The sequence below is a fragment of the Chroicocephalus ridibundus genome, chromosome 2 (assembly GCF_963924245.1).
Source record: "Chroicocephalus ridibundus chromosome 2, bChrRid1.1, whole genome shotgun sequence".
In the NCBI taxonomy this organism is placed as follows: domain Eukaryota; kingdom Metazoa; phylum Chordata; class Aves; order Charadriiformes; family Laridae; genus Chroicocephalus; species Chroicocephalus ridibundus.
The window spans coordinates 90899130-90925912 of NC_086285.1; the positions used below are offsets into that span (position 1 = coordinate 90899130).

The 26783-nt window shown below is 39.0% G+C and overlaps 1 protein-coding gene across 4 annotated transcripts in view; it reads left to right on the top strand.

Moving 5' to 3' along the window:
* The window catches only part of CTNND2 (catenin delta 2), a 680238-nt gene that overhangs the window by 629734 nt on the left and 23721 nt on the right, over positions 1–26783 (top strand). For all 4 annotated transcript variants that reach the window (XM_063326147.1, XM_063326148.1, XM_063326150.1 and 1 more), the window contains 2 exons: positions 10106–10316; positions 13645–13729. In XM_063326147.1, the coding sequence (XP_063182217.1) occupies positions 10106–10316; positions 13645–13729 (296 nt within the window). The remainder of the gene's footprint in view (positions 1–10105; positions 10317–13644; positions 13730–26783) is intronic.

Genomic DNA, 26783 nt, shown 5'->3' on the forward strand with positions numbered 1-26783 from the left:
ACACTGATTAATCATAACATTAATTAAACGACTATATTTTTAAAAATTCAGCCTTCCAAAAGCTCTATTCTCTGCAGGGAGCAGGGAAGAGGATAGCAAGGGACTAAAGCCAGCTCCAGTAATCAGAAAATTTAGCCTGCAGCAATTAAACTGAGGAATCACTTCCCTTTGCAGAATCTTTTTTACCTTGGGCTAGTGGAAAGATGAAAGGAAAGATGACAATGCAGTCTAAACGAGAAATAGATCTGTTGGTGTGTAAAGGAGCTGATTAATTAGGTATATTTGCACTACCTGGGTAGGCTAACAACCCCTTTCCATGCCTTTTCCAGTTTGTATACTTGGCAGGAAATGTAAACAAAATGAATTAAAAAGGAAATTATTTGAGTGATTGCCCACATGGGCTCCATCCATTCTGGATATAAACACCAAGCATGCAAGGTCAAATTCCTTGGGTTCAAGAACAATGAAGCCTGGGTCTGTCATTTTTGTTCCCGGCCAACCTAGCGAAGCTAAGACTGCAAGGGAGGCATGCAGCGCCGCCACCCAAATCCCTTTTTCTGGCCAGATGAGCGGGATCAATGGAAAAGCAGTAATGTCTGTGTGTTTGTGACAGTTTACCTTAAAAAATGCTGCTTCCTTTGCTGCCGAGGGTGATAAATAGGAGCTTATTGGTGGAGATTTTTCTCCTTCTGTGGACCCAGTAATTGTTTGGCATACCAGGTCAACGGTTAGTTAGGCAGGTCAAGCTGGACTTGAACTGACTCGTTTTCATAGTCCCACTGTGGGTGAGACAGTCAACCAGTTAGCGCTTACACTTCTTCCCAAAGAAGCGTAAGTTAGAGCGCGTACCCTCATTTGGGCTGCCTGTGTTTGATGGTTGGTTTGCATCTCCAGCATGAGAGGGGATAGAGATTGCGCAGCTATTACATGGATTAACATTCGAAATAGAAGCCACCCACTGTGCTGAGTGAGAGGCACTGTTAAGAAACAGGAACTCCGTTTGGCTGCGGTACCCATAAATCCATTTCTGTACCAGTTTTCTGGCTGTTCTGCTGCAAACATCTACTCCCTGAAAGGAGAGCTGGTTTCTCCAGAAATCCACTTTTCTGTGGCAGCATGCATCCCGTGACAATTGCCAAAAAGACAGCGATTTTGGTGACTAAGTCAGATGAAAGAGGCAGAAACGTACAGCAGGGTCTCAATACACTGCTTTAGTTTTGGCGCTGGCTCTGATGGAGCCAGCTGAAGTGCTTCTACATGCAAAGTGTAGACAAAGATCCAGCCTTTAAAGCACGTGTTGGGACAGATATGCTGTATGAATCAGCAGTTTAGGGCCAGCTAAAGAGCCCTGGAAGTTCTGTAATCTCTAGCTTTTAAGAATTGCTAATACAAAGCCTGAGTGTCTGCAGTCTTGCTGTGTGAGAGAAATGCAGAATATGAAGGTATTCCATTGAGAGAGGAGTAAAATCAGTATTAGGAGAAAAACAGTAGATTAAATAGATAGCTGTCTATGGAATTGAGATATACGAGGCAGACAACAAGAGAGACAAAAAGAGCAATAGCTTTTAAACATTTCCGAGTCTAAAACCTATGCTTGTAAAGTAGCTAAAATTTCCTTTAGTTCAGAACATTAATCAGCAGGAGCATGGTGGGGGGGTTAAGGGCGTGTAGAGGTGTGACAAAACCAGGATCTAGCTGAGCATCAAACTGAAGGTGTTTAAACAAGTATGAGGAAGGAATGGAAAAGCTTGGCAGACAGGGGAGATGCAGAGATACATGCTTAAATATCAGATAGGCACGGGATAGCAAAGGAAGATGAAAGCTTAGTGGTTAAGACCCAAAGGGCTGAGGGGCTGTAGCTCAAGGAAGAAAAAATATCAGTCATGTAATAGAGAGGAGAGGGGACAGCCCCGAGAAGGTGAGTTGAAAGCAAGAAAAATGATCAGCCAGAGGGAAGCAGGAAATACATGAAATCAAAAAGTTACGTTACTGGAAGCAGAGAAGCTGAAGGAGGAAGGTGGCTGGGTTAAAATGCTGCTACAGGGAAGAAAATTTATGAAGGATCGTGGATCTGAGAAAGCAATTTCCTGAAAAGCATTGATTGCATTGCACCCAGTTGGGATTTCCCATGGCGTGTTCAGGGTGAAAATACCAAAATGCTTCTGTTTTGTCTCTTACCCAATGCTACTGGCTTCTATACGTACTACTCTTCCACCCCTGTTACAGCCGTGCCTGTTGTCATTCCTAGTTCTCCTCATGCCATACCTTTCTCTTGCAAAATATAGAATCATAGAACCGGCATCTTTAATCATTTTAAAAGATAAAAGCTTCTCTGTTGGTTGCTCTCTTAGTTATTTGATTCTTTTACAGCGAATCTCAATTGACATTGCCAACACAGCTATTGGTGGTTCACGTACTTTCATTGCTCTGTGAAAGTTTGAGGATTTCTTCCCTGAAAATGTAAAAGATGACTATTCCTGCTCCCTGTAGGGCTTTATATGCTACACTACCTATGGCTGAATTTGTTCTTGGTAAAAAAGATTTTTAAAAAAGAAAACCAATGAATGGCATGTCACATACAATGCATCAGGGAAGATATTGTTCCTCTTTGTCATGGTCCATACTGAATAGCAGTCTTATATCTTGAAGTCTTAATGCCTGTCATCAGAGGTGGTAGAAAAGTGAAAGCTATGTATCGTTTTTCTGAGAGGAAGAGGGAATCTGAGACCTCCACCTGATCTTTTGTTCTGTCTCAGCAGCCGTCAGCAAAGTGCACCTGGGTGCTTGGGGGCACAGGAGGCCATGTGTGTGTAACATTATTTATTCTTTCTGTCCAAAAATAATTTATCTCCACAGAGTCTAAAAATCTAAGTTCAAATAAACCTGCAAGGAGGTGAAATCTGACATTGTTCTCTATCTCAAAGCACTCATTATCCCACCTTAATTGGCAGGCTAAGCTTAATGTGAAGCAGCTAAAGCAGTGGCTCCAACCCACGGATTTTGAGGTGCTTACTCAAACAAGTCTTAAGTTATCTCATCACTCATTCTCTTACAGATGATTGAACTGAGATGATAGTTTTTTTGGGTAGGGATAATTGCAGTATTATAGTCAACTAACGTTATGTAGCAAAGTGTCTTCATATGCGTTTACTATGAAGTGCCAGAGATTACAAATGTTTTTGCACATCCCTAACATAAGAAATAAAAACATAAGAAACGGGCACCTAAGAACATTTTTGGCTGAACATTGGGAGTTAGATTCAGGTGCCTAAGAAGGTAAGCATTGAACATTAAAGACCATCGGGCATCCTACCTTTTTTTCAGCTGCTTTTCCAGAAGGCTGTGTGTCTTCCATAGGTCTACTAACTAACTTTGTGCAGACATCTCAGTTATCCAAGGACATTTGAAACGGCATTAACCTCCCAAGTTTGGATCCATGCATTGCCCCCTACATGCCTTAAAAGTTCTTTTAGCTTTGCTTTTACACCTAAATCCCAAACTGATCCAAAATCCTCTGTTCTCTGACAAAGTGGTGGGACCCATGCTGTTTGGGTGCATGCTTTTCAATCCTACTGCTCAGGTTTTTTTCCGCTTTCCTCATCTGATACTACTTCATGCACAGTGGTCTTAGGAACTTGAAACCTATCTATTGTGATGAGCAATGTCACAGACCATTAGCTAGCACTGCTCAGGCCATGTGGGTTTGACAGCAGCCGCTGCATTTGAGTTGCATAAATCTGCCCTGTCAGTAGCTTAAGCCGTGTCAAACCAGAAGGCACCAGACAAAGGGCAAGAGAGAGTTGCTGCGTACAAACTGTTGTGGTTTATAGTTCCTCATACGCAATGTACGCTGCAGTCGGCAATGCTAGAGACTGCATTATGGAGGGGGTGGATAGCAAAGTCACTGGCTGAGTGGCTGCAGTGGAAAGCCTGTCTGGAGGTAGTCACGCCGTTCAGTGCTGAGCAAGAGGACGTTAAACTTTGGGGTGGCTGATCACCTTTATTTCAGTTTGTGCTGCTCTGTCTTCTGAAATGGGGGTCCTTCTTTATAAAGCAACATTGCCACGTCAGGTAGATCATTTCTTGTTCTTGTGTCAACTACACCTTTCCTGGTGCCTCCTAAAGCCTGAGGAGTAATCACCTACTCACATGGACAAGTGTCTCTCGACCTCAGTACTGCAGCCTTTCTTGCTTTCAAAAATGTTAACTGTCTCCTTCCATCCCCTTACCTTTGCTGTTGGCCCAACAGCTCTGGCATTACCCTGCTTCATCTTCTTCAATTTGCTTCCTCCTCTGTCCCACAAAAAACTACATGTTTGTCTCTAAGACCCAGTCTGCCAGCATTTCTTACCTCTAAACCTATTTTGCCTTTAAAATTCAGGGTAGTTTTTCCTCCTCAAGTGTTTCAGTGGCAGAAGAGAATCTCCCTATGAAAACTAGCAAACCTTTACCCTCTTTAAATTACATGGGATTCACAGCTGCTCTGATGCCTACAAAATATCTTTTACTGCCTAGGCAGTTTGAGTCCAGACTTCGCTACATATTGTACTTAGCATCATCAATTTTTTTGTGGGCTCTTACACGCCACTTTTGCATCTCAGTCCGTACTGAAGATTTCCAGTGTTCAGAAAAGGGACATTGTTCCTCTGGTACAATGACACCTGGACTCTGAGGGTCACTTTCGTTTGCTATACTACTGCCAATAGTGATTACGCCTTAAAACAACAGTATCTGACAAGAGAAAGCATGGTGCACAAATGAACTCTTTCTCAAATACAGTAGCAGTATTTCTGCCACTGCTATCATGTGATGAATACACTCTAATTTATTAGACTATCAATCAGTTGAATACACTGACTCATGATCAAAATTTGTTCCATCCAAATTAAGTAGACAGTTTTGGCACATTTATTAAATAATGATTGAAAGTAATAATAAAAGCTCTCCTAATAATGTTCTTTCCAAAAAAGGCTGTGAAATACTGAAGCTGAATGGTCCTAAAGGGTGATGAAAAAGCACAAAACCATGTATGTCTGGAAATTTAAGCCGGGTACATATGTTCAAACCAAGAGAGGAAAATTCACATATATTGTGACATTCAGACACTGATGCTTCTGGGATAAGCTATCTATTGTTGCATTACAACAAAATTAGGTGGCATTTTGCTATTTTTATGTTATCTAGCTACAAGATGTGAATTAATGGGTATCTTTGAGGGGGAAAAATGATGATGTATTACTTTTATTAGAACAAGCTCTACCTCTAGGACAGGTTTCTGAGTTTGGATTAATATCCGTTTAAGGTTTCTTGTGTTTTCAGTAGGTTAATTTTGCTAGTCTTGTTCTCTCAAACTAGGAACCATGCCACAACTATTTAATAAATGTGCCATTGTGTCAAAGTCATTTTTCAGAGATGAGTGAAAATGGAAATGAAGTCAATGGGGTTACACCAGCAGTGAATTTATCTCAAGGCAATAGTAGGGAAATATTTCCGGAAGTGGAACCTTATCTGTGATGATTTTGCTCCTGTTAAATCTACCAGAAGAATAGTTTGCTCTACATTTTTGCTCTGAAGGCAAAATCTTTCGTAGGACAGCTATCAGTTTGATCCTATGAAGGAAAAAGTCTCCTGAATTAAGTAACAAAGGCATGCACTAGGGTGCCAATGAGACTTTATCATGCAGAGGAGAAGATACTAAATCTGCATTGTTGAAATGTTTAGTAAGCAAACCTTATGATCTTACAGTCAAAGACTTAGTGTACTGAATCCTACTCTCTATATAAAACAGTGATAAAAGTCTTATCTTAGAAAAGCAACTTCAAAACATATAGTGTCAGAAAAACGCTGTCCCAAACATCTACAGGACAACCCTTTTCCTGTGACATTGCCCCCAAATTATGGCTATTTAATGCCTGTCTTCCTTCCTTTATGAATGAAATGGAACAAATAAATATGATTTCTTTTTTCCTTGTCAAGCTGGGGGTTGTGTTTAATCATATTATATAAATCCTCTTTCAAAGCATCAAATCAGTTTTGGGTCTTACAATTTGTAATGTTGCTCAAATTAAAAAAAAAATAAATATTTGTAAATGAAAGCAGTTCTGTATGAACCCTAACAAAAATTAACAATGCTATTTATTTTTAGTATTGCTTTCACACACATCCTCCTCTCTTCCCAGGACCTTCATCAGTTCTCCCTTCCTCAGCTCAGGAAGACTTGTTGAGCTGCGAGTTGAATTCCCCAGCCTTCCTCCTAGCCGGGCTAGATAAAACTTTGCTGACATTACAAGACTAGTTTCCATTTCTACGTTGCAGTCTGCTTTCAGAAGAGGTTCTTAACATTGAAAAAAATAATTCTAAATGCAAACGCTCTGCAGATTGTAACATACACTAATGCAGAAGTCAAGGATCCCATGTGTTGTCAGCTGTGTTGGGCTGATGTAGCAGTAACTGTGCTTTCATTGGCATTACTCGACATTTCCACCACTCTAAACTCAAGTAGGATTTCTTCTGTAGTTAATGCTAAAAACCACAGCTCCTCTCTCCTTCATGCCTGTTGTAAAGCAGCAGGAACAAACCTGAGACAAGAGGAGGTAACTGATACTGATTTTTTTTTTCTCTGAATATAATGCAGTAATTCATTAACTATGCATAGTTTTAGGAATGCAAGCATTCAGAATGCAAGCAAGTTACTGTGGAATGTTTCCTACAGTGTAAAGAATAGTCCTTAACTTTTAACTTTTATGACTTAACTCTAAATTAAAGCAAATTTACTGCTTTTTCAATATAAGTTCATATGTTTTGAATTAAATTAAATTAATGACACGTTTTTGTGGCTAAGACGGGGGGCTTTCTCATCCCAAATACATTTTCAAATAGCTAAGAAAGTGTTCAAAGTCCTAAAATCGCAGAAAATATGTTAAGAGTTACACTTGTTAGATTTTAAAAGTTGTAAAGATTTGAAGAAATTTAATAGATTTTAAGACCATGTAAACAAGGACCCTTAGATGGACCCTGTAGCCCAACCACTCCCCTCTTCTTCCAGCTGTGACACCTTTTTCTGGTGAACCTCTGGAAGGGCGTTTTGAGCTGTGATGCCTGCCTATGTGGTCAGCTGCTTTACCCACATGGAGGTGGCAGTTCCGGCTTTCGCTGCACCTCAGGGACAGGGCAGGGAAGACGAAGGCTGTCTCCCCGCTGCAGGCAGCACCTGGCATGACTAAGGGCCTGTCATTATCATTAGCGGGTCTGATGGGGGTGTCTCCAAACTGGACACCAGCTTGCATGGCTGCTGCTACTACAAAATGCATTGTGAGTCTTCTGGCACTTTCTATCCAAAGGCTAAATTTGATTCAATTCTTAGGGGGGGGAAAAAAAAACAACCAAAAATGCTCAGAATATGTTTTAGTTTAAATATGCAACTGATTAAGAATTGAATAAAGCTGGAATTGCTACAGCCACTCAGAATAAGGGATGCTGTACTGTCCCACTGTTAGACATTATGTATAAAAAGCCTGGTTTACTGTTTTGAAGTTTCTAATGCTAATTTGATCTTCTCATGCCTAATTTAGGTGTGTGCACAGAAGAAATATTAGAACTGTTGAGCATCAACATGTCCAGAAAGCTTATACCATGTTTGATTGTGTTTATTTTTGTTTTCCCACTGAGCTTTTCCTGATAGCTTCAAAGCCTTTATTTATTGTAAGAAGCATCTTGTGTGCCTGGGCGTGTGTACTGGCATGAATGCTATTAACTGGAATAATAGGCCAGTCCGAGGAAAGAAATCTGCTTTGGGCAGCCATCCAGGTTTCCTTATACACAGTGCTAAGGGACAGAGTCTTTGGCTGCTAATGGAATGATCACTGAGATCTGGTTCCACCAGAGCACTGAGATGGTGAGATGCTCCATTGTGCTTTAAGTGAAGTACGAAAGGAAAAAGGAGCATTGGTCTGTTCTGGATGCGTGTACAGGGTAAAGCAGAAAGTCTCACTGATCTGATTTATCTAGTTGTACTTACTCCTGACCCATGGCGGACACTGCACAAGAGGAGTAAAAGCTACAGCAAATCATGGTTGTTGTTTATTTTTTAATACACAAGCTAAATTTACTGTATGCTACAGACTGAAGTAATCACCTTAAGTGATAAGCAGCTATTAGTGTGTTCGTGTTACATAGAACAAACTGATGGAGATGTAAAGAGCATTTCAGGCTGTTCTTGAACAGTCTTTCATATATTTATGGGGGGAAAAAAGAGTTTCCCTTCGCTCAAACAAACATTTTCTGAAAGAAAAAGTGGTGTTAACATCTGTACTGCATCTGACGTTAATAATATTGCAGAAAAGCTAATAATGCAAACGACCAATTAAATATTACGTGTAAAGAAATAAAAATGTTTGAGCGCAAGATTTCTATCTGTATTGCAGCACACCGGTGAGATTCAAATTTTGTTGGTCATGGTATGCTTTTTATAATCAGGAATGTTTTTACATGATATAGAGTGAGTAGTTTCTAAGGTCTCACATTACCACAAGATCTATTTGATAATGTTTAAGTTTAGCATTTCAGTACAGAGGTTTTAGTTTTTATCTGTACTATGAATACTCTGTTCCAAATGACTGGCTGTATTTCCACTACAGCAGGCAAAATAGTGAGAAATAAAAATAGTTTAACATTTGATAGTTAAAAGATGTGATTTTCCTCTTACCTCTGCTTTCAAATACGGACACACACAACTGAATTTATGAATTCAGAAATAAGATTTTTAATAGGTACTCATAAATACTAATTGATCAGAACTTTTTTAAGTTATCAAGAAAAAAAACCTGATTAAATTATCATATTATATACAATAATCATACCTGATTATTTCATTCATAAAATGTAATGTAGATTAGATCACTAATTATATTTATTTTTCCCAATTTTCCTGTCCTTTTCATCCTGCGTGATACACTCTCATGGTGATTGCTGTATGCAAATTCCTAGCACAGCTGCACTGAAGGTGATTCAGAGTTGTTTCACTGACCTCAGCAACAACTCCATCAAGCCCTCGCCCTCTCTGATCTTGTCTTCGTCACGTTGAAGGACTGAGCTGCCATTTTACCGTAATAGTGACCTTCTAGAACTGGTGTCAGGCTTCTCATATGTCTGCCAGTGCTAATCTCACCCTACATTTATATGTATTTACATTTACATTTTTAGTGTATGTATATATATAAATTCCCAGAAGTTGCTCTTGTGTTATTTTCACAAGCACTACATGACTTTCAGGCACAATTTTGCAAAAAAAAAAAAAAAAGTCTTTGTTCATTTAAACATGAAAAAAGTTACAATAATCAACAGAATTTCTTTTTCATGTCTTCAGTTCAATGTGACCATTTTAAAAATTCATTGCACCTTTCATTTTAGGAGATTTTGAGTTCTGGAAGTTAGTGTTCTATAATATAATCTCTTAACATCAGACAGGAATAGATGTCAGAAAGGCTTCCTTTCTGAGCTGTACCATGCATACAATAAGGATGTGTGGAAGAGTGCAGTGTCATCTCTGAGCACTGAATAAGCAGTAGACATAGAAATACTAATAAACCCAGTTAAATGACTGTATGTAGTATAGAATTAACCTTGCTCAATGAAACTGGTCCTTCGGAGAAGACTTTTTCACAAATAATAACAATGTCATGGGTTTGCATTCACTGTAGTGTTTTTAACAACTGGTGCTCGTTTTATTTGTAGTAACTTGTGTTATGAGTTGTGTGATGGGAAATAAGGACTTGCCAAGCTCTGTAAGTTGTGGTATTCAGGTTATCTTTGTACATGTACTTGGCCTGTACTGTCAACATTTCCTTCTCATAAGGGCATGATGCAGCCTATATCTGAAGTCTCCAACTGGTGTAATATAGAAATATTAAAAGTCCCTAATGTGTGAAATGCTTGAACATGCAATGTTATAAATGTGGCTTGCTCCAAAATAGTATTGGTAGCCAATTAGATCACATGCAATGATGCAAATGGTGCTAATAGTCTTGTGTGTTTTCCCTGTACTACTTCTCCATCACCCTTTATTACTGTATCTTCTGAATTCTCCCTTCATTTTCTTTCAACAAAGGCAAGTATGCCATGAGGGATCTGGTCCACCGACTGCCAGGCGCTAACAACAGCAACAGCTCAGCGAGCAAGGCCATGTCTGATGACACCGTTACTGCCATTTGCTGCACTCTGCATGAAGTCATCACTAAAAACATGGAGAATGCCAAGGCCTTACGAGACGCAGGCGGCATTGAGAAACTGGTTGGCATATCTAAGAGTAAAGGAGACAAGTATGTTTTGCAAATCACCTTGCACCTTTTCTAACGTCCCCAGTAGTTATTACTAGTCCTGTATGTGTTTGCCTCTTCTGTGCAATCGTGAGTTGAATTCTGTAGTTTCATCAGAAATCATGTGTCCAGTGTGAAAGGTGACAAGAAACAGGGAATACCAATAGCAAAAGTCTGCTGTGGTTTATTTTTGACGTTCCATCAGCAGGGAGTGGAGTGCACTGCATGTGCAGTTTAAGAAAGAGTAATTATCTACAGTAACCGCTCCCTCTAAGCGCTTTCAGAAGATCCTGATAAATGTTAGGGACCAGAGCTGTTGGATTGCACCCTGCAGGAGGGGTGACGTGCAGGTGGAGCGATTCTGTGAAAGGATCTCTGTTACTGCTCCTCTTGCTCTGGGATTGAAGAAAGTAAAGTCACTGTCCCTCTTCACAGCACCCTTTTCCCTGCCACCGGCTTGCTCATAAGGTGGGGCATAGCAGAAAAAGGGACCCATGGATTTTCCCAACACCGTGTTCCTGAGAGAGCATTAGGATACCTGCAGGCTACTTTGTGAGGCACCAAAACATGCAAAACTCTTACACACAACTGTGACATTTTCAGAGCAGCTATGGTTTCATCTTACCTGTTTTCCTATGTACTCACTCTTCACGAAGAGTTCACTCTTTATCCTTCTTTTGCCTAAAAGAGATAGCCTGGTTCTCATATTTGTCAACCTGCAGACGTATAGTGCAGTGGGACTGTGGCAGTTTGAAAATAAAAAGCCTTCACTGTAGTGTACGAAACCCATCAGTCCACCTACTCGAAGCTGTCATCACACAGCCTACTGCAGCATCAGAGCTCTAAAAGAGCCCCACAAAGCCAGGCCACAACCTGAAGGCAAGATTTACGCACCCTACATTTGGTGTGAGAACTGATGCTCGCCTATGTGATCGGAGCATTGCCAATATACTTTAATCACATTTCTTTTCCTCTGTTGTCACCCTTTTCTTTTCATACCAAATTCATTATTGAAACATTCTCACATTCTAATTGTAAAGGGTAAAAAGTAATAGCATAACAGAGTATGTGATTCCAGTTGTGGGAGCTCCCTGTGCTCTGCTGATTTATTTACATTTGCATTTCTATTATCATTAAATCTAGATCAAATGTATTGATATTGAAAGCAGGTTCATATCCATTTCTCTTAAGTTGAATGTGTCTTTCCACAGAATACTGCATTTGTCTACCTGTTCATTATCTGGTAGAGACGATTAATACCTGTTGAGTCTGGAACTTTACAGGTGTTACGGGCGGTTTTAGGAGGATCCAAGGGAATAATTCCCTAAGCATTCCTCATAAGTGTGAAAGACATATGTATGTAGAATTAAAGTATTTAGCCCAGATATTGTTGAGCAGTCCCAAAATGCCCTCCCAAATCACAATACGCGTCCCTCTTCTCAAGTACTTCGAGTTGTGGTCCTGTGTTATTACTGTTACAAGTTACACAGTTCTAGAACAAGAAAACCTGTCAACTCACAGCACTACGAATACCCATCTTAAGTGAAAGTTCCATTTTTCAGCTTTCAGAAATGTTACTGTTGTGCACCATTGCTTTGATTTGGTTTCTTATAGGTACTCCATTGTTTAAAAATCAGAATTGCTGATTGTTAGACTGATAGCAAATTCTGGCATGATCACTTAAATATGGTAAAACACTTCAGTATGAATTTATCTTGGCCAGTACGAAGCATCTGCTTCTACAAGTGCAGGATACCAGCCTGGCCATGCATCCTGGTATGTGTCAGTGCCAGGAGTGTGGGGCTGGCCCGGCTGTCCTTTGGAACATGCCCAGGGCTTGAGCACTTTCCCTCTGTGACGGCACAAGAGAACTGGCATTCATAAGGTCATATTGGCCAAGCCCACATTGGCTTCACATCATTCCTGTTTCTCCTCAGTACTCACAGTGTGGTTGGCACAGTTATTTTGCTGGTTGCTCCATGCTACCGGCAGCCAACTAGCTCGTAGAGCTGGGAGTATGATAAAAACAATTATGCTTGAAAGAGTTTTCAAATTTCTGTTTATTCACCAGTTATTTACCTACTGCTGTACTCTGGGTGAGAAATGAAAGAAAAGGGCAAAAAAAAAGCACCAAATAAATTACTAGCAAAATACTGTACAAGTTACTTGAGTCCGTTGCATCAGGAACGTTGCTTCACCAGCATGAGTGTCAGCCTACCGGTGGTCCTTCTCAGAGGTCACAGGATGCACCAGAGCCTGACCCCTCAGAAGACTACCTGCCCAAACCAGTAAGATATGCTGCTGGCTTTCTGGTTTCTCTTTGGTTTTGCAATCCATGTGCCTTTTCTGACTAAAACATGAAGCACCTCAGTGACTGCCCTGAACTCCATCCATCTTCACTCCAGACTTTGACCTTTACAAGGTTTTCTAGTGCTCTGCTGCTTTATGTGTGTTATTGGAACAGCACAGTGTATGCTTCCTCAGTGGGCTGAGTTACCTTCCTTGTCCTTTTCTATTCAACCCTTCTTCACTGAGATGAATACACTCGGATATATTTTTTTTAGATTTTTTTTTAAAGTTCCCTCTTCCAAGAGGAATATATGAGTCCAACTGATTGTAACAATAGTTTAGAACTTCTTTCAAAACCTTTCTGAAGAGAAAGTCCATGTGAAGTTGGGTTTCAACGTGACATCACATTGCCGTCATTAAAGGGTAATGGTGTGAGCAAGATGCAAGTCCTAATTTGGATTCCTAAGGAAATTTGTCCTGAATTTTTATAATCAGTTGTATATCTGCATCTTGGCTCTGCACTTCAAAAACAGTGCTCATCACCCATCTACAGTGGGTTTTTTGGCCACTGCTAAGAGGCGCTTAATGTGTTGAGCCACACTGTCATGGGTTGAAGTTTGGCAGCTTATAGAGAAAGAAACTCTGACTCTAACTTCTTGTCCTTTATGCCAAAAGTTGTAGCCAGGACATCTTCTTAGAAGTACATAATCCAGTTGGGTCCTCAACAATTTTGCCAATTGCTGCCTCTCCTTACGCTCTCGGCATGAATCCTTGGTCTCAGTGTGCTGAGGAACACACATTTTGCCCCTCACAGAGTAATTAGTACTACAGAAATAACGTGTATTGCCCTTGATTAAAAACACATTGGTCTCCAAGATGCCAACTAAAGATCTTATGGTACATTTAAAACACAACTTTAATTGTGGGTTTAAATCCATAGCAGTGCATTTGAAAATTGGGATGAATGCAGTCCTGTAATTAACAGTCTCTTTCTCACTCTTTCTTTCTCTCTCTCTCCCTTTTCAATATATGTGTGTAACAGGCATTCGCCAAAAGTGGTGAAAGCAGCATCTCAGGTCCTCAATAGTATGTGGCAGTACAGAGACCTGAGAAGTCTCTACAAGAAGGTAAGGCTTGGGTTTTTTCTAGATTTCTCATCTTTCATATGGTTACCCAAATTTGGGGGCTGAGAGGCTTTAGACCAAAACATTTATGTGAACTGGAAATTCACCTAGAGTTTAAGATTTCGGATATTTGGAGCTATGGGGTTTTCCCTTATTTCTACTTTTAGCATAGAAATACCTTTTGAAAATACATGTGGTGGTGAAAAAGGCATGTGAATTTGATTTTCAAAAGAATTCATACAGAAAGTGATGGGTCTGACAGCCCTGGAGAGTGAAGTCCTCTGTTCATAGAAGAAACTTATGCAAGCTCTCCTACTGTACCGTACATTCTTACACCTCCCCACCCTCTCCTGAGGAGATTACCAGATTTCCAGCCCTTCAGCTCCCAAATTTCCTCATGAGTTTGTAAACAAGAGTATCTGAAGGAGTGGTGCTTAGGGACCAGTTACATGTGGAGCTGGGCTGAAACTTGATAGCTTCACTTCCAATCGGCTGGCAGAGAGTAGGATCATATACTTGGTTTTCAGACAGTCTATGGAGTCTATAGCACCATACCATTCCCACAGGCCTGCTAACCTCTTAAAAATTAATCACAATACAGTAATACGACCCTGTGAAACAACATCCAATATAGCTTTTAAAACATAAGCGTCTACTTAGTAAATGACAATGTTTAAAGTAATTCTTGCTGAATATTTGCAAACTTAATTACGCTCCATGTGAGTATCAGCCTGCAGATTTAGTTCTCAAAGGTCTTCTTGCTACATGGAATTTCACAGTTGATCTAATTGATACTTGTATTTGTAATCTCAGCAGAGAGAGCTAAGGCTTCATATGGCACAAAAGTTTGAGTCCTGGTTAAGGCTGAGGCATAAGAATTGTGAAGCAGAGAAGATTCACGGCAGTGTAGTCTGTGCTGTGTATGTATTTTGCACAAGAAAAGAACTTAGTTATGCACCAAATCTCAAACTAGCAGAAGCTGACCTTCTGTTTGAAATGCTGTTCTTTTGCATGCCTCAGCCCTGCTTGTGTCAAGTCTGAGGAGTAAGGAAGGTGATTATTGAGTCTCTCCCATTGTTCACTTCCAGTATTTTCAGTCATCCTTGGCAGCCCTAGGGATACCATATGCGAAGACGTTCCAAGTAACGCGCTGGTACTGAACTGTCCCATGAAGAGGTGGGAACAAACATGAGCTAGGGTAGGCTTTTCTTGACGCAAGGCAGTAACACGCTGGAAGCATGCATAGCCTGACTTCTGTGCGTGTGGGTGGCTGCACTGTAGAGGCTGAACTTTATTGCACCGTAATCTCTTTGAGGTTCTTACAACGTCTGGCTCATTTCCAACCTTCTGTCTGTATGTATATGCTGTGATGGAAAAGCAGTTTCTGGGGTTGCTCCATGCTTGAGTTAGTGTATATGCTGTATGGCTTCTGAATGTACTGCGACCTAAAGGCCATTCTGTTGGCTGCCAATGTGAATACCTGGTAATGTGCTTACACACTAAGCATGCGCGGGTACTAGGTGCCCTGCATGCTTTAAAGAACATTTTATGCAGCCACAAATACACACCTGCGGTATGGAAAATAGGGCAGGCTAGCCTTTGAGGTAGCTTCCAGGATGCTTGTTACATATGCTGCTAAGCATTGTTACTTTTAATCAAAATGTTCAGAGAGTTAATTTAAGATACCCCGGTTTGTTAAAAGACATACAGTAATCTTTATAAAGTCCATAATATTTCTTGAACTTGCCAATAATAGGTTGACTGTTATGCTGGCTGGCTGAGTTTCACCACTGTTGGGAAAATAATGTTTTTACGATACAACTATTAGAAAAGTTTGCATTATAAAAAAGTTTGCATTAGAAAAAGATTTGCATTATAATCAGCTAATTATGTAATATAAAGATACTGGGTCAATGCAGTCTTTATTTTGTCCCATTAAAATACATATGCTAGTAAAAACGAGCGAACATACAGCTGACAGTATCATATGATCAGCACTTTGCAGTGTCTTGCACTTGCACAGCCTTTTTGAAGTGTGCAGGTAAATCCCATTGCATAACCATCAGCAATTTCTTCCTATGTACGGAAGTATCTATACAATTACTTTCAAAGAATTGACAGCCTACGGAGAGGCACAATTTTGTATTGTAATACAAGGAAATTACAAGCATCACATCACATTTAAGAAAAAGCAGCAGCACTTACCTTACTGTTTGAGAAAACGTGTAACCAGATAGTTTGGACTGTGGTATATTTTAGAGCTACATGTTTACAGTAGAGTAAGTAAGGAGAGGTAAAAAGAAAAGAAGGATTATCCTTTTTATGAATGGGGAAAGAAAGCAATATATGTTTACTGCTGATACAGTAGTAGTCAATATATTTAGTACAAATATGACTGTATCAGCAAAAACATGAAAATCTCATTTGCTTTTCTAATTTTGCTCAGCATTATAGGAGTTATCCTGCAGCTGGCAGAATATAAGCTGCACTGACAGAAAGTCCATCCAGAGCTGGGCCTTGGTGTGGTGACCTAATGACTTGCCACACCTGTGAAGGACCAAAAGCCAAGAAGCGCATTGGTACCACTTTCCCACTTGCAGCGCTCCCCGATAAACTCCTGGCTGTGAAGTGTCGAGAAGCGCAGGAGTCAGAAACTAGTCCCCCGCTTGGTGCCGGTAGCGGGGCTGCCCTAAGCAGGGTGGATGCAGTGCTTCCTGCAAGCTCCATCCCATCGTGGGTGAGCAGGCTCTTCAGCTTTAACCAAGGCTATAACATTAATATGCCTACGTAGTGAAACCTAAATTAAGCAGCCTCTAAGGACACTGTCAAAATCAGCTATTGCATAAAAAATAGCCCAAATGTAACAGATTTCAGGGCGCCGGCTTCAGCTATGTTGCTTAAGAAGAATAGTAGTGTGCACAAATTCCATTGTGCTGCTCAGTGTCTGACAGATACTGCCCGTTCTCTGGTGTGTTCAAAGCCGAAAACTGCAGCAGCAACTGCAACGACTCAGTTAACTTCATTGACCAAAGCAAGCAATGTACCCTGTCTCGAGGTCGTAGTGTATCTGGCTAAGAATACAAACAGTATCTTTTGACAACACAAAAAATTAAGGCCCTACCCATGTTTTTTATCCTGAAAAATGCAACATTATTCCACAAGTCAGTCAGGTAGAAAGCATAAAAAATTAAATCTGGTAAACCAAGTTAAGCTAGTGATATAAGTGTTTCTGGAAAAAAGAGTTTTAGGCTAGCCTATGTGCTGTGTTTAAAAAGAAAGGCAGAGCAGATGGACAGAACAAACCCTGCAAGCAACGTAGCTCCGACAGTCCAGAGCTCAGAGTTCTGGTACCCAGGAACTTCTCTGCAGTGGGCTGATCCTGCACATGATGAAAGCAATGAGAAAGCCCTATTGATTTCATAGGTCCTTTCTGTAAGGCCTCAGAAGCAAGAGCTGGCACTTTTGCAGCAAATTGAACTTTACCAGGGAGACAAACTAAGCAGTCCGCAACATCTGATGTATCCTGGGATTCCCAAGATCCTATAAAAAATAAGGATTGAAGGTTTGTGTGTTGCTTTCGTTCAGTTTGCTGGAGCAGGAACATTGTGCCCATTTATTAATAGCCAATACAACAGGAGTTGTACTCTTTGAACTGTTGGTCTCTCAAATAGCTTTTTATTCTCTTGAAAGCCTGCTTAGGTGGAGACTAGCTTTTCTGGCGCAGGAGAATGATGGGTAGAATTCTAACTTGCCGCCTGAGCTGCAAACTCAAGGAAGAGGAGGGAGCATAGGCTTCGTTGTCTCAGTTTCCACTTGGAGAGCTCTGAAAGTCCACGATACCTTAAGCACTGTGTTTGCAGAGCTATGTACCCTGTCCCCTCCACTGAGAGGTTCTATCCAGTGTACTGCATTTCCAGCTCATAGCTCTGTGGTGGCTTCAGTGGGACACATAGACTTGTTCGGCTGGGCTGGCATGGAAAAGGCAGAGAAAATAAATAGTCAGCGTTCAGATCTGTGAGTGAGGTGACAAGCGTTTGCCATCCATTGTAGGCTTGTGCCTACAACGACAAAGAAGATTTCACTCCCTGGTATTTGGCACCATCCTAACACAGTCCAACAAGGAAAAGTTGTAAAATGCATAAATGTTTCCGGTCCTAAAATTACAGAAAAAAACGACCTGACAGACCAGGAGGAAGCAATGACTTTAGTCTGGAAGTGAAGGAGTTGCCAGCCATCCCAGAAGTTTAACTTGCAGCTACTTCATCATGGAAGAGGTCAGAGGAAATACCTGCTCTGTTTGCTGAGCAATAGCTGAAACAGAAATCTAATCTGAAAAAAAATCCCACCAAGAGGAAAACAAGGTTCAGGTTCATTCCCATATAAACAGTATTTACATTATTTAGTGTGATTAATTTCTAAATACTGCTAAAGCTTAGCAAGCAAAAAAGAGGTGATCATCACAATTTCTCATCAGTAGATGAAATATTGTCTCCTTAAGAGTAAGTTTAATGTCATTTTCAAACTTCTTTGTTCTCTACAAGTAAGACTTATACAAGTAAGACTGCCTCTGAGTCTATTCCAAAATACTTAAAATCTGATGTGCAAAATTGATTAATGGTGACGTGGTCCCATGGTCCATAGGCCCATGGATGGTTCAGTGGCTCAGCACTAAGGAACAACCAGGTAGAGGAGCTATCCTGCTTGTCCCTGGGCTTCAGACTCATGGTACACCCCTCTTCTTCAAACATCTTGGTAACCTGTACAATCAGCAGGAGAATTAAGTGCTGCTTACAGTCTCCAGAAAGAGGTCCTGTCCCATTTACATTTAGCCACCTAAGCCAGGTGAAGGAGCTACTACGGTGATTCTTTAAGGACACCTTTTTCCAAGTGAGGAACACTGGACCCCGCGCCAGTTTCTAGGGTGCTAGCAGGTTGAAGATTTGGGGACACCTTGGAAAATACAAATGTGACTGTAAGAGAGAAGATTTCCATTAGCTGGTAAACTCTTTATCTACCTCAATATTCAAGAAAATAATCAACTACTCTTAAACACAGATAGCTTGTTAAATTACATGAGGAAATTTGAGCAAAAGGGTTGTGCTAAATGAGCTTAACATGAAAGAAAATTTATTAGCTAAAACCAAGCTTCAATTAGCATTAAATGTGTGTAGTATTAAAAAGCTGGAAGAACTGTCAGAAAGAATATGTTTTCTATTAATTGGTTTGCTTTGCCTAACTACTTAGGCTCCAACAAAATATGTTTACATTCAATCATTATGTTTACACTTATCCTCTCTTCCAGTATGTAAGTAGAGATCACAATGAATTTGTAGAAATTATTTTTCTTTTCCGTTTGTTATTGTAGGTTTCTGTTCTGCATGGAATAATAGAAACATTTGCCCTATTCACCTGCCATATGAATAAAAATACAACCAGTTATTTGAAACCAGGGAGGCTGTTAAAGGCAGTCGTCCTTCAGTGTGTAGTGTGCCGTTTACAACAGGGAGGGTATTGTGGTAGGCATTTAATGAAGTTAGAGTAGTCACTCTGAAGATGGCCTTGTCCGTCATTGGCTGGAAAAGACATTTAGAATTGCCCGAAGCCTTAAAAGCAGTTAAGCCAGTCTGGATCTAGAAGAGGACTCTCTCTTCACGTGACTTTCAGAATGATAAAATGAGCAGGTCCTTTATTGCTAAATGCTCCATGAAAATTGCCAGCAATAAACTTCAAAACTCAAGTCAAGGAGTTTTAGAATCTAAAGTTCTTTCTTAAATATACCTACTCACCCTTTAAAAATGTTAATTACATCATGCTATAATGTAGACTTGGATTTTCTCCTGGTAAGGTTATCGTCAGTCAGACATTCCCCCAGAAGATGCTGTCTTTAGGTTAAATTTACCTGGTGAAAAGGTTTCTGCAGAACTTAAACTGTACATTAAGGATCTACTTTCCAAGTCCAGAACATAATAGTTCCTCAAAGAAGTGGCTTGACTTGAAAGAACTATTTATGTGCTCCTGTTGTTCATAAGCGCGTGTATTTTGCAGTGCTGATCTTTCAGCGGGGCTTAATTTGTTTCTATGCAATGGGCAAGGCCTTGTTCAGAATAATATGTCACCGTTTTAGAAAAGGAATGGATTAATTTAAGGTAACCCCCCCACCACTGTAATATAAAACTAGATTATTGTTGTAGAGAAGGCATTGTCTGGAGCCCATTTTTATATTAACTATGAAAATGCAAATACCTGCTTACCAAATGATTGACTGATTGATTGATTTATGGCAGTGGGCGGCCCCAAGCTTCAGTGTGACTGATGACAGAGGATTTTCACCAACCCACCACTCTGGGTCATGGGAAGCTCAGCATACTCTCTCCCAGAGCCAAGAAACCAGAATCTATTCCCCAACCCAGGTATTCTGGCTGTCAGCTGACCAGTGTTGAATTGTTCTGTTTCATGCATACTGAGATTTGTACCCAAAGGAATTCTACAGGAGGCGTTTGAATCAAAAGTAACAAAGCCTTTATATATTTTAGAATTATACCATTTAATTTACTGAACCCTGTAGGTTCTAGATGGAAAGCGTCTCGCTTCATTTAGGAGAGCGGTCCCATTCATTTCAGCCGCGTGAGGAAGGTCTCAGAGTTTTGCTCTCTCTGAGGTCAGCAGATACCCAAGAGAGGGACAAGTGCATTACATTCAGTTCCCTGGCAAGCTTTCTAGCATTTCTGTAATCTCTTTTTTGATTGTCTGAACCTTTCAAACAGAAAGGCAGTTATTGATAAGCACTATGTTGCAACAGCAGATTAAATTCATCAAGCACTTCTCTTTCTTTTCTGGCCCAGTGGCATCTCCAAGAAAAAAGCAATAGCTGAGTATTTCGGTAAGAGGATCCCAGGTAAACTAGCATATCTGTAGAAAAATCAGTGTGTCCAGGAGTGAATTAAATTCTTCAAATGCTAATTTCCAAAATCTCTATTAATAAGAACAACGGAGATTTTCTTCAGCCATAAGTACAGTTGATGAGAATTAGCGTGACTGGGCATTTATTTATTAGAGGCACTATTTAATTTTATGTACTAAAATTCCATTTCCTTAACCAAGTGTAGTCTTTTGGTTTCCCCCTAATATTTTTTTCACAATAAAATGTGACTGTGGCATTATTGCAAAAACAAAATACTTACATATGCACAACGTTCAAGTAAATCCATGGAGAAACCTTTATATATGTCTTTGTGTGTCTGTGTATTATTTCTGATAAAATATTTAGAGAAAACAGGAATTGACATGTTTTTCCTGGTCACACAGGACATAGTAGTTGTGCTATTTCTTTCCATTCATATTTTTTTACTATTAAATTTTCCTGGAAAAGAGAGAAGACATCAGAGAGGACCTCATTTAAATACTTTAGACATAAATATCTTTCAGTGTTAGGATAAATCCTTTTAATCCTTAGCTAACAGGAATATGATTTTTCAAACAACCAGCATTTCATCATCTGATATATGCCATTACTTACCTCTGTTAATCAGGAATTAAGCAAATTCCTAAATTGATTTTAAATAAATGGAATGTGGAAATTTTCTGTGCAATTAACATATTCAAGCCTTTTTAAAGCATCATCTGAGTAATTTTAGAAGACAGAGATTCTATAACCAATGTAGCAAAAAAAATTACAGTCTTCAAATATATACTTTCTTTTTTTCTGTCTGTTTCAGTCTTTTTTCCCTAAATACATGTTATTCGCTTTTAAATGAGCATTTTAAATGTGGCTTTTTGTCAAATGACAGTCTTGTTAGGTTGTTAAATCATGAAATTGTCATTGGTGTCAGTACTGGAGAAAAAGTTAGTATTACCGATTGTTGTGTGTGTGTTGGAGTATTATTAATTCTACATTTTATGCTGTATATTAGTTTCCAGTGTTCATGTAAGATAGGCTTGCCTTTCCCAATGCACATGTAAATATAAAGTATTTCTTCATTAAACCAAAGGCATATTTTCTATTATGCAGGAAGTAACAGGTAGTAGCTGCAGACCAAAGATAATCTGTTAATCTTTTCACATTCTGTTTTAGAGACACAAAACCTCTTCAGTGAGGAATGATACGTTAGTCTGGAATTCTGTTTTTCTTTTTCCTTGATGCTACTTTTTTCAACATAATTAGCACTGTGCAGCATCACTGTATAGTATAAACTTATCATTTAACTTGCCTCCTCTTTTCACTGCATATGCCTTGCCAGGGATTGTTTTTTTAAGAATCATTCAAAACTTTGTCAAGTAAATTTTGACATTTGTGGCTTTTTCCTTGCCAGTTGCCTGCTTAAATAATACCCTGATTGTCTATACAGTAGGAATTTACGTATCATGAGCAAAATCATTAAGCCTAAAGAGCAAATTGTGTGAATAAATTGATCTGAGCTATACAGGTAAACACTTTGGCCTATGCAGAACTATCCAGAAGTATTCACTCATGGAAAAAATGGTATATAAGCTGTGCCTGAGTTTTTAAAAAGAAAAGAGAGAGGGGGAGAGAGAGATTCTCAGCATTTGGCATAACACAAATACATTGTCTTCACCTACCTGTATTATCATTCTAAATCATTTGGCTAGTTTTTAAGAAGAACAATTCAGAAAAAAAGACAAAATTTGTATCTAAAATATTACCAAAATGCTAAGTCAAACTGAATGGTATTTTGATTTCATTTTAATGCAAATAATTATCTTTTCACTTGTGCAGTCAAGTAGATCATGTTCTGATTTTCCTAGCTTATCTATCACATCAAGTAATATTTTTGCTAGGTCCTTCTAACCCCCTTTGAGTTTATTAATAGTATCAGACAATACTAGAAAGAGAAGGGATTGTCATTATGTTATAACTTTTTTTTTTTAGTATTTTACACCGCCTACAGAGGGTAGAAAATCTTTTGGAATCCAAAACATTAATGGTCTTACCTATATGACCATGACAACATATGAGTATCAAAATCTGTGTTTCTGCATCAATTGTTAGAGGGAGATGTTTTCAAATGTTTTATGCTTCTGAATTCCATCGTTTACTGTATAATAGACTTCATTTATTTTCATCATTTTGCATTTTGCATAGTTCAATTCTTTGTGATACTCTCCACAAAGGTTTATTTACTATGCAGTGTCACCTACCATTCCTTTAGTCATGTTTCAGTTATTTCAGTGTTTATACGTTTCTTTCTAAAACATTTTTACTATGGAATTTAAAATATTAGCAGTAATGCAAGATACAGTCTGTACTGAACTGAAGATTCAGTACTGATGATAGTTATTTTCAGGAGAACAGCCCTGTGTAGCTGAAGCAAGGCCTTGCCCATCCTTCCGCTGTTTTGCTGCAGGCTTTTTTACTGAGTGGTATCCAAAAAAATCAGGTATGATGACTAAGCACAATTAAAGCCAAACTAATGGCTTTTTTTTGCACTCCCTGCGAATACTTGTATGTCTGTGTGACGACGTATCTGCATTTTTGCTCGTAAATATCTATGTGTGTGTAGGTATGTATATACAAATCGGAGGAGGGGGTGTATGTTAAAACATACACATGAGACAGCATGGACCTAGAAGATGCTGCCTTTAAGCATGACGTCTGAACAAAGAAGGCTTGGGAATTCCTAAAGGAATAAACCTTAATGGTTTGAGCTATGAGCATAGGAAGTATCTGCAGCTATGCTTCACTGTTGCTTTTCTGATGAGGGCCTTAAAGGCGTGATAGTCCTTTCCTTTAACATTCAGCATTGTAGTAAGTGGTAATTCAAGAACCAGACTTCACAGTAATTCTTCTAAATTATCAGTATGAGGTGTGTGGAAGCTGACACCATTGTCATCCAAAACCTGCTAGACTCAACAGGTGTTAAACAAATAAGAAAAGAATCAAAGTTTGTCCAAACAGTTCTCTGGGATGAGCCATACATATATATGATGCTAAATCATCCTCGGCATTGATAGAGAGCCTCATGCTAAGCTCCAGCTGACTTATGTGGGAACCACTAGATTTTTCCCACCTGAAAACCCAAGACCATTTTAAGGTTACTAAGTACAGATTTGAAAGAGAGAAATTTAATCTCATAGTTGGGTAACGCCTGTCTCTATAGTACTCCGCCTTTTGAACTTCTCTGAAGAAAAGAAAATTTAAAATGCAGCCCTGGAGTCAGTATCTTTGACTTAGAGCCTTCTTTCTGAAGGGAATTGTGTAACTGAAGTTTCTGAAATACCCTTAGGGTAGAGGTACGAGTAGGCAACCAGAATCTGGAGGATTATGCATAAGCAGAAGGTCACATCTACAGAATTTTTCTTCTCAAAGTACAGTTCCTCAGAATAAGATTGGATTTTCATACTTGAATAAAAAGCAGATACCTAAGAAAATTATCTCCATGTCTTTCGGGACTGGGAACAGTTTTAGTCCACTTACGTAATGTATTATATTTTTAAAACAAATATAAATAACGTTCATTAATGGCAAAAAAAGTTTAGCTGGGTTCAGAGGTACAATACTGAAAAGAATCCAAAAGTCTTTCTAAAGACTTTCAAAAGTCTTTTAAAGATAAATGATAAGAGAAACCATTTTTCATTTATGTCAACATTTTTCTCCAAAATTCATTCAAGGAACATGATTTCTACCATTCAGAGCAAAGTAACACTTTTATTTAACTTGTATGCTTCGTGTTTGCATATCTAGGTTCAGACATAGATAAAAGCACACGCGTAGTAAAGAGCATGGGTGAGAAACTCAGTTTCTCCCAGCAAAGTTGAACCAGTGCGTTGGATGGCTGCTTATAGTTTTGCAAATGAATCGGATCAGTAGAACTTTTAGTAGTAGTAACAGCATATGCAAGCAGCACAGAGGGGATTGAAATCAAATTCCATTTATTATTATGGCAATCAAAGCACGTTGTCTTTTCAGAGATAAATTATCTAGCTGTGATGGTCTGGTGCATAACACGGGGCATCTTTTGCTGATGCTCCTCTGTGTTGCTGTACTTATGCTATCATCCTCCTCGTTCTTCTTGGTCCTATAAGGAGATTAAAAGTGTTTGTTTGACGTGGCCAGTACATGTAAATTCAATCAAAGTTTGATGAAATATTAAGCTGGGGCATCAATATCCTACTTTCAGTTCTTTGATGTTGTACGTGATCTAATAATAGGTGAGGAAAAAAACTGCTGGGAAGTCCTTCTCATTTCTTTCCTCTTCTCTTCCTAAAGCTGCAAACAGAATTCAAAAATGGCCTAAATACGTCTGCCATTTCAGTCTCTATGAAAGAAACCTCGTATTTTGAAAGGAATCTCTTTTGTACTGTGCGTGCTTTGTTCTGAATTGTTTTACTTCATTTACTAGCTGGTACAGTTCATCGTGATAAAAGAGCTATAGCTTCTTCTTCCTGCAGAAAGTAGAAATGAAAAGTTTCACTGGGTCTTTCTAAATTGGTTTTATTACTTTTAATTTTACAAAATGCTTTTAGAAAAAGTTGTGGTTCCTCTAAAATGAGAGTTGTAGGCTGTGGTGCAATTGTTTGTTCCTGTTTGAGTTAAAAATACTAGAGCTCTTATTTACCAAATCAAAAACTCTTAAAGATATTTCAGTAAAAAAGAATATGCATTTCTCATTATTAATGTCTAAATGTGTTAGTAAACTACATATTCAAAGGAGTATATCCTTAAAACTCATCCAGCTTAGCAATAATCACTGGGATCTCTAACTCTCTAGTTTAACTGTATTTATGCAAGAACTTTTGACCTAAAACCAAGGACAGCATGAAGTTATATAGTAATTTTTTCCAAATGGGTGCTAATTCCTTATTTGTCAGGCAGCTACACATTTGAATAAAATGATCCCCGATTTTCAGCTACAGTGCTGCTCTTCAGGAAGCAGAAAGTCCTAATAGCTCTTAATGACGGTCAGTATCATCAGTCCTTCCGTGTTCTTAGCCATAAGAGACAATGGTGCAAATTTTATTCTGATAATGCTTTTTTTCATGTTTTACATTCAGAGGTATAATAGAAGAGTTGTATTGGGTTGATTTTATGGTTTAACGCATGCAAAGTAAGAGTAAGAGGTGTTGATTAGTTTCTAGTCTTCGTAAGGCCAGCAGGCTTAAGAAACTGCTGACCCTGACCATAAAGTAGTATTTGTCCTGCCCCCGAGATTTTGCGACCAAGAGACAGAGTTTGCATTTCTAGGGCATAAACGTGTTAAGATAGGTGAAATTGCATTGCTGGAATGAAAATGACAATGCAAGTAAAAAATTACCGTAAACACTCTCTTGAGTGCAAGTTTTTTTGTGCATGCAAGATACAGGCAAAAAATAGTTCTTTGTGATTCTAATGATTTAAATTATACCTTATATAAGTTATGCAGGGGAAAATAGAAGAACAGAAATTCTAGCTGAAGGGCCAAATACTGCCTTCATTTCCTCTAAAATATATTAAAACAATTTTATTTCTGTTTAAGAGGCAAAGTGATGCTTTGAAAAATGAATTTATTTCATTTTATTGCAGTGTTTTGAAAGGTTTATTATTTAGCTGCATATAACCTCAGCAAAATGAATAATGAACTGTGCCGTATCTGAAGTCTTGTCCTTCATGCTTTGCCTCACATACGATTCACTTTTCTTATAGCTATTTTATTCATCAGATTAGGTCTTGTCATCTTCACAGCTCACACAACAGGAAATCAATAATTAATTATGGATAGGTACAGCAATGCCTCAGTGATTTCCCGAAACGTCCCAGACTTGCACTAAATAAAAGAACCAGGGATAGTTACGTAGCTGTTTCTCACTCGGATAGATTCAGCAAGTAATTAACATATCTTCCTTATCACACATGTCCCTCATCGTGTGTCTCTTCATAGCTAAAATCAAGGGATGAGACGTAAAATTATGGTGGAAGATAGGTGATCAGAAGATGAGAACACTGCACATGCAAAAAAGCATTTGAAAAAGAGAAAACTGGCAACGGCCATCTGTGATACTTAAAAAAGAAAAATAATTGGGTGATAGTCTCAGAAGAGTATAGTCCCTCAGGCTTTGTGATGAC